This window comes from Emiliania huxleyi, assembly GCF_000372725.1.
Source record: "Emiliania huxleyi CCMP1516 chromosome Unknown EMIHUscaffold_140, whole genome shotgun sequence".
Classification (NCBI taxonomy): domain Eukaryota; phylum Haptophyta; order Isochrysidales; family Noelaerhabdaceae; genus Emiliania; species Emiliania huxleyi.
This window is the reverse complement of record NW_005201191.1, coordinates 250976-258358: the sequence shown is the minus strand read 5'-3', so window position 1 is coordinate 258358 and position 7383 is coordinate 250976. Positions and strand designations below refer to the sequence as shown.

The 7383-nt window shown below is 66.0% G+C and overlaps 4 protein-coding genes across 4 annotated transcripts in view; 2 read left to right on the top strand and 2 right to left on the bottom strand.

Annotated features, from left to right (window-relative positions):
- Nucleotides 1-1241, bottom strand: part of EMIHUDRAFT_440984 (hypothetical protein) — a 2472-nt gene extending 1231 nt beyond the window's left edge. The window contains exons 1-3 of the mRNA XM_005787654.1: nucleotides 877-1241; nucleotides 424-810; nucleotides 317-350 (exon numbers count right to left, since the gene is read on the bottom strand). Of these exons, the coding sequence (XP_005787711.1) occupies nucleotides 317-350; nucleotides 424-810; nucleotides 877-1134 (679 nt within the window). The 5' untranslated portion in view covers nucleotides 1135-1241. The remainder of the gene's footprint in view (nucleotides 1-316; nucleotides 351-423; nucleotides 811-876) is intronic.
- Nucleotides 1242-3089: 1848 nt separating this feature from the next.
- On the bottom strand, nucleotides 3090-4437 carry EMIHUDRAFT_440981 (hypothetical protein). Its single transcript, XM_005787653.1, has 3 exons — nucleotides 3692-4437; nucleotides 3559-3625; nucleotides 3090-3488 (listed from the first exon to the last, which is right to left on the bottom strand). The coding sequence occupies exons 1-3, from the start codon at nucleotides 4398-4400 to the stop codon at nucleotides 3179-3181; spliced, it is 1086 nt and encodes a 361-aa protein (XP_005787710.1). The 5' UTR covers nucleotides 4401-4437; the 3' UTR covers nucleotides 3090-3178.
- Nucleotides 4438-4961: 524 nt separating this feature from the next.
- Nucleotides 4962-5574, top strand: EMIHUDRAFT_227597 (hypothetical protein; the record flags this gene model as incomplete). Its single annotated transcript, XM_005787652.1, has 2 exons — nucleotides 4962-5366; nucleotides 5500-5574. 2 exons carry the CDS (start codon nucleotides 4962-4964, stop codon nucleotides 5572-5574), a joined length of 480 nt encoding a protein of 159 aa, XP_005787709.1.
- Nucleotides 5575-5919: 345 nt separating this feature from the next.
- Nucleotides 5920-7383, top strand: part of EMIHUDRAFT_227596 (hypothetical protein) — a gene marked incomplete at both ends in the record, with an annotated part of 3850 nt that continues 2386 nt past the window's right edge. The window contains one exon of the mRNA XM_005787651.1: nucleotides 5920-6231. Within this exon, the coding sequence (XP_005787708.1) occupies nucleotides 5920-6231 (312 nt within the window). The remainder of the gene's footprint in view (nucleotides 6232-7383) is intronic.

Sequence of the window (7383 nt, the reverse complement as noted above, 5' to 3'; positions counted from 1 at the left end):
AGGGGAGGGGGGGAGGGGGGGAGGGGGGGGGGAGGGGAGGAGGCTGAGGTGGGGAAGGGCGGGCAGGGGACGAGGGCGAGAGAGTTTGCGAGGCGTGGTGCACGGGAGGGAGGACGGGAGGGTCAGAGAGAGGAGGAGGGGTGTGTGGCGAGGGGTGTTTGGGGAGAGGGGTGTCTGGGGAGAGGGAGGAGGGGGAGGAGGGGGAGGAGGGAGGCGCGTGTGCGGTTCCGTCTCGAGGATCCGTCTCGTGGCTTCGTCTCGGGGAGGCGTCGTCTCGGCGGGGCTGTTGTCTGTGGGTGAGGCTCCGCGGCTCTGCGCCCGCAAAAGTCTGAGGCCAAATCGTCGGGCGCCTACACGGCACGGCGGGCGACGGGTGAGGGCCGTGCGGACAGCCTGTGCCGACACGCGCTCCGCTGCGGCTACCGCGGGCGGCGCTGCATCCGACGCGTAGCCACGCCGCACCGACCTGCGCGCGCCCGTCCTCTCGTTTCGCTGCTCGGCATACGCGCCGTTGAAGTTTTGGATGACGTACTTGGTCAGACCGATGATGATCTCCACACGGCCCATCGTCGCCCTCGACGCCTGCTCGATCGCCTCCGAGTGCTCCGGCGCGAACGAGTGCCAGTTGAGGTCCATTGCAGACGCGAGCGCGCTCGGGGGGAGATCGAGCCACTGCCAGGCAACCGGCCGCTCCTGGGGCGCGGCCTCGATCTTGACATCCACCACGTACGAGGGCGGCTCGTTCGTCGGCGCGTCGAGCCGAAACGTCTTGCTGCTCGCCCAGTAATGCAGCCGCACCACGCTGCCCACCTCGAAGCGATGGGACGCGGCGGTGAATGGGTCGCAGGGGGATTATGGAGGAGGTTGAGCAGTCACCTCGCCGCGAAGGACGGAACGGAACCCCGACGGCTTGGAGCCGACCGCGGGCGTCCGCTGGAAGCAATGGGGCTCAGAAAAGTGCACCGTCGCGTCAAAGCAGGCGGGGAGGTGGATCGACGCCTCGTTCGCCTGATAGGCGGCCTCGATGGCGTCCTGCTCGGTGAACGGACACCACGCACCCGTGTTGCGCTCGAAGGAGCCCCAGCAGATTTCTTCGCGGGAGTAGGGTCTGCCCGAGCCGCCGGAGCGAACCATATTAGCGAGAGCGCCGAGAGCGCGCTCGAGGAGCACAGCGGTGGCGTACCCTCGCACAACACTGGGCACGGGAACTGTGGCGCACTGGCAAAGACGCTCGGTTCCGAGCAGCCCCCCCCACGTTGGACTTTTTCACAGCTGGCTGGCGACTCGCACGCTTGCCATGCGCGCGGACCACGCTTGCGTGGATACGTGGCTAGCAGGCTGACCCGTGTGCGGGGTAAAATACGACGCGGTACGACAAGAGAGGGGAACGCCTGGTCGGTGCTCAGCCACCGCAAAATGGTGGGCGAGATCCGTTGCGGAGCGCTGCCCTCCCGCTCCTGCTCCACCCGCCGCCGCCGTGATCCGCTAGGTGAAGCTACACTATATGCAGAACGAGGGGGCGAAGCCGCGCGGGGGGCGAGGGGCGAGGCCGGGTGGGGAAGAAGCGCTCGGCGGTCGGGGCGCTGGTGGGCTCCGCGGTGGGCAGGCAGGGCACGTACTACGTTGGTGGGGCAACGCTACACGGCGTTGATATGAACGCGAGCGCGCGGTGATGACGCCCCCCACAGCAAATCGGTTCGTCTCCTTTTGGGTGGCGCTCTCGATACGGTTGCGTCAACCTCGACGTCGCTGTCGCCCTCCCCGTCCCCGTCCCCGCCGTCGCCCGTGCCTCGGTTCGCGTCATCGGTAGCGTTTCCGTTGCCCCCTCGTGCTCCGCCGTCGTCGCTCTCTCTGCTCGGGCCGTTCGCGATTTCGCTCCTCCTGCGTGTCGCCCCTCCGTCTCCTCCCCTGCCTTCGTCGTCATCGTCGCTGTCGCGAAAGCCCTCCGGCCCCTCGATTCCCTCGCCTATCCCCTCCGCTGCGTCGTCCCAGTTTATATCCTCATCCTCTGCGCATGTCGCCGCTCCCTTTCCATCTCCATCGTTGTCGCCTCCGTCGACTGCGGCGCTGCCTCTTCCCTCGCCTCCGTCCTCCTCGTCTCGCCTGCCATCGTCCCGTGACTCCTCGTCCTCGCCATCGCCTTGGTCGTTGTCTATTTGTTCATCGTGTCCCCTGCTGCTGGTGGCATCGCCGTTGGCTTCCTCTCTCCTCCTTTCCTCCCTGCCCCTCTCGCTGTCTGGTGTTAATGGACCCCCTTCCCCTCCGCTCCCTCGCCACCGTCACCGTCACCATCCCCGTCGCTACCGCCCTCCATCCCCGCCGCCCTTTGTTTCACACTCGTCTCTGCCATGTCCGCCGTCGCCGCCGTCCTGTCTGCTGCAGCCTGCGCTCTGTGCTCCGTGATACAGTCGCTTATTGTTGCTCAGGATTAGCTCACGCACCAGGGCAGCCTCTGGCTCGTTATTTTGGCTTGCCGATATGCATCCAAAGTTCCACGCTAGCTCCTCCTTCGTCACGTCTATCTTTTTGCAGTATCTCGCAAATGCCGTCCGAGCTTGCTGGGGTGTTATTGCGTTCGGATCCGCCTTGTATCTCATCGCCTTGCGGTTGCTCCTGTATGAGTCCCCATATGACCATGTGATTTCTTGGCCTTCCTTGACTCCTTTCTCTGCGAATAGGACCATCACCTGCGCAGCTGCCTTGCCTAATTGTACCTCCTCGTAGCGAACGAAGTGCGTCGCCCGCGTGCCTTGCTTCGGCTCGTTCGATGCTGCTGACACCTCAGCAACAGGTGCCGGTGCAGCTGCAGTTGAAACGGATATGCTAGAGGGGCCTACCTTCGCCCCTACCACCGTGCCGCCCGTCGTTAGCATGGCCGTCGTTACTTCGCCGCCGCCTCTGCTGCTTGTCGGCGGAGCGCCTCGCGCCTTCCCTCGTCTCCATGCTCTTGGTCTTGTTCTTTTTGTTTTCCTGCGCTTCCTGTCGCTGGGCCGGCGACGTATCTTGGTTCTTGCCGTCTGCCGGAGCGTCCTGCCGGGCCGCGTATTTCCTTCCCCTCGTGACATGCCCACACACGACACATCTCACATGAGACGTTGTCCGAATATCCATGAATAGACAGTGGTAAAAGACTGAGTGAAAACAACAGCACATTAACCTTCTCTCTCGTCCCATGACGTCATCTCCTCATCTTCATGTGCCTTACACGCACCGCCCCTGGTCGCAATACCCAATAGACAGAGTCGGAGATAACCAAGCGCACAAAACTGCCGTGCTGCGACGGTCTCCATTCATTGAAGGAGGGGTTCAGGGAGCACGGGCTCACGAGAAGCCGCCCAGCGAGACGGGGAGCGGCTTGGGCTCGAAGATGCGGCTGAGTGCCGCCGCCTGGTCCGGGTCGGTCTGCGGCTGGATGAGGTAGCCAAGGCCCTTGCCCGCGTGCAGGAGGGCGGGGTGGAGGCGGAAGTAGGCGCGAGCGACGAGCTTGCCTGCTCGGCAACGACTTTAATCAGCGGTGGGGCACACTTATTCAGCGGGCGCGCGAGGTGGAGCGCTCGCCAAGAGCAAAGAGGAGCTTTGCTCGGCGAGGCATGGAGCCGCAAAAGTAGATGCCGCCCACGTGCGCCTGCCAGACGAGGAGGCGAAGCTCAGCCGCCATTCCCTCGGCCCCTTCCGAGCAGCTGCCGAACACGTGCCTGGTAGCCCGCTAGCGTCGCGGCGTCCCGCATGCCGGGCATCATCCGCGCTACCCACTGCAGCGGCATCCCCTGCCGCGAGGTGGTGAAGGTGGAGTCGACGATCATGTAGATTGCTCCGTCGATGTTGCCAGCCGCCTCGTCTCGGTCCGCGAGCGTCTCGAGCAGGTACACCAACTTGTGCAGCCAGAACTGGCGCACCGCCTCCGGACTCAGGCACTTGAGCGCCAGCTCGTAGTCGCAGTCCTCGATCGCCACGACGACCACTCCGGCGCTCGTCCTTGCAATGTATCGTGGGAGCAGCCGCATGATCGCCTCGCCGTGCGGCCACTCCTCCGGCGCCGGGTGCGCGCGCACGAAGGCAGCAATCGCGTCGTAACCGACCTCCCTCCGCAGCGCCAGCGAAGCCTCGCACCGGCGGAGCGCCGTCTGCAGGTCCCAATCGCAGCTCGACAGCATGCGCAGCAGCCAGCTATCGCGGGCCGCGGCGCCGTCGGCTCCGAGGCGATCTCGCAGCCAGGCGAGCTCGGCCGCGTGCTCTGCTGCGAGCTTAGACGTCGGGCCGAGCGGGGTGGGCAGCGCAAAGGTGGCGCTCGGCTGAGTGGGAGAATTCAGGAGGGAGAGCAGAGTGTCGCTGACAGCGCGGGCTACGGCGAGCGGGAGCGCAAGCGCAAAACAAGCAGCAGAGGAGAGGGTTGTGAGCATTGGCCGGAGGGAGCCGGCCGCGGGAGCGTCGAGGTGGAGGACTTCTAGCGGGAAGGAGCAGTGGTCGAGCCGGGCGCCACTTCCTTTGCCAGAAGAATTCTACCAAAAGCCCCTCTCACAGCAGACTGGCACGAACTAGCACCATAAAAGGCACAGCAGACAACGGCCCCTTATGGGCCGTCGAAGAGGCCGTCATACTCCTCCGGCCTCGCCCCCCCTTCCCAACCCTCCCCTGGCTCAGGCTCCTCATCCTCGCGGCGCGCAGTGCGCACCCCGCCCCCGCGAAGACGAACCCTTCCGCCGGCGTGCCTCGCGGGACTGCCGCCCGCTGCCGCCGCCCTTCCCCCCCTCCGCCGCCCGCGCCTTCTCCGCCGCCCGTGCGGCCTCCTCCACCTCCTCCGCCGCCAACAGCGCCTCCCTCCGCGTGACCCCTATGGGCCCCTGGCTGCGCGGCATTCGCGCGCAAGCAATCCACCGTCCACTTTCGCGCCCGCCCTCCCCCGCTTCAGCCTGCTTTTGCTTGCGCCCGTTCAGGAACTCTTCACCGAGGCGAACGGCGTCATGGACTGGGTGGGCGATTTCTGGCCGAACGCGGACGGCAGGTTCAATGGGGTGGACGACGGCCCGGGCGCCAATCGTATGGACTGGCTGCCCCACTGGGGCCCGGAGCGGCCGGGCGACGAGTACCTCACGGACAAGCTCACGCGGCACACCGTCGACTTCATCAAGAAGTACAAGGCCTCCCGGCTCTTCACCCATCCCTCGCCGGCTAACAGTGAAGGGCGTCTTGACCGTGTCTGCCGTGACCAGGCCGTTCCCTTCTTCATCTATCTCGCGTACAACGCGCCGCACAACCCGTGGCAGGCCAAGCTCAGCGATCGCAACGAAACTATCGCGCGGCTGTGGAACGAGCCAAAGGCCATCTACGCGGCTATGGTGAAGGCGGTCGACGATGGCATCGGGCGGGTGCTCGACACCCTACAGTCCTCGCGGCTCGATTCCAGGACGCTCGTCGCATTCGTCTCGGATAACGGCCCCGACGGGGGCGGGCGGGCGCAGCCGGGCTGGAAGCTCTACAGCGCTCTACAGCGCTCTACAGCTCTACAGCTCTACAACTCTACAGCGCTCTACACTCTACATCCTCTACACCCTCCCTCAGCGTGTGCCGGGGTAAAGCATCCCGGCGGCCTCGTCGGTGCCAAGGCGTTGGTTCGGTCCCGGCAGGAGGCTCCATGTCGGTGTGAATCCACCGGCCAGGAGCGGAAGCACCAGAGAGAAGACAAAAGGCAACATGTAGCAGTGCTCTCTCTCTCTGGACGGGGGTACAACGAGGGGGAAACCCGCACCACACAAGACGCCAAGCACAAAAGAATAACAAGAGCATGTACTCAGGCAGTCTCAAGCGGATGAGTCAGAAATACAAAGAGCATCTAAAGGAGCAAGGCATACAGCTGTGAAGTGGTCTCTAAAAGAATTTAAAAGAAGTCTCAGAAAAATATTTATAGAGGTGCGCATTTCCATGCGCGGCGTGCATCCTCCTGTCTCTCGACCCAACCGCGGCCTGCAGCAGTTTGCCGCGCGGGCGAGCGGTCACGGCGGCGCCGAACGCGGTACCGCCGACGGTGAGCTCGCCTCGGCCCATGCCCGCTCGCAGTCCGAGGACGCCGCGCTGCTCGCGCCAGTGGAGGGTTTGAGCTTGCATCTCTCACGCAGCAGCAACACCGGCTACGAGGGCGTGACCCTTGACGCCTCTGGCCGCTTCTGGGCGATGAGCAACAAGGACGGGACGACGTCCGACTTGGGCTACTTTGATACGGCGGTCGAGGCGGCAGTCGCCTACGCGCGGGAGGCGGGGAAGGCGGCGGCGGCGGTGGAGGCTGCAGTACCCGCGGCCGTGGCGGCGGCGGAGGAGGCTGCAATACCCGCGGCGGAGGCGGCGGCAGCAGAGACCGACGAGCGCAGGCTCTCCTCCGAGGCCGTCGAGGCGGGCGGGAGCGGATCTGCCAGCACGGCCGCGCCGCAGACGGCCAAAGACGAGCTCGGCTCGGCCCCGAGCTCGGCCGGGGGAGCGGCATTTGACGCGCTGCAGCAGCCGCGGCGCGTCGCGGCGGCGGACGAGCGGGTTTGCTGGGTCTCGCCTGCGGGGGGGCGGCAGCAGGACTTCGAGTTCGCTATTCAAGGTCAGATGGTGCGCGCCGCCTTGAGCGGCCAGCTCTTCGGGCCGCTGCTCGCGGGCGGCGCCTCGGCCTTCTCTCTCAACCAGCAGGACGCGGGGTGGAATCCCCTGACGATCGCCACCGGATTGCGCGACACCAACACGGTCCAGGCGCTGCTGGAGCGCGGCGCAGAGGTCCACCACCTCGCCGAGGCCAAGGTGATGGGTGACCGCACCGCGCTGATGATTGCCTCCATGAACGGCGACGTGCGGGCGATCGACTTGCTGGTGGAGCACCGCGCCGAGGTTGACCAGCAGAACGGCAGCGGCTGCACCGCGCTGTTGATTGCCGCCCGGAACTCGTTAATTGGGACACCGGCGGTCGTCGCGCTGCTCGGGCACGGCGCGGCGATCAATCACGAGAGCTGCGACGGCCGCACCGCGCTGATGGAGGCTGCCAAAGGCAGCTTTACGACGGTCGAGGCGCTGTTGCTGCACAGCGCGGCGGTCGACCATCGGTGCGGTGACGGCTGCACCGCGCTGATGTATGCCGCCATGTCGGGCCCCACGCACAACGTCCTCGCGCTGATTGAGGCGGGCGCGAATCTCGACCATCGGAACAGTGTCGGCCGCACCGCGCTGATGGAGGCTGCCAGTGTGGGCGGCGAGCGGGCGGGGCGGGCGGTCGACGCGCTGCTGAAGAAGGGCGCCGACGCCAACGCTGAGGACGTCAACGGCTGCAGCGCGCTACGGCTGGCTCGCGACGCGGGCCACGCCGCGATCGTGCGCCTCCTCGAGCAGCACGCCGTCCATCATGCCGAGCCGCCA

Coding starts and splice junctions, on each gene's coding strand:
- EMIHUDRAFT_440981 (XM_005787653.1), bottom strand. CDS start 4,400: ATGCTCACAACCCTCTCCTCTGCTGCTTGTTTTGCGCTTGCGCTCCCG. Junction 3,626..3,691: donor GCTAGCGGGCTACCAGGCAC/GTGTTCGGCAGC, acceptor CTCGTCTGGCAG/GCGCACGTGGGCGGCATCTA. Junction 3,489..3,558: donor AAAGCTCCTCTTTGCTCTTG/GCGAGCGCTCCA, acceptor GTTGCCGAGCAG/GCAAGCTCGTCGCTCGCGCC.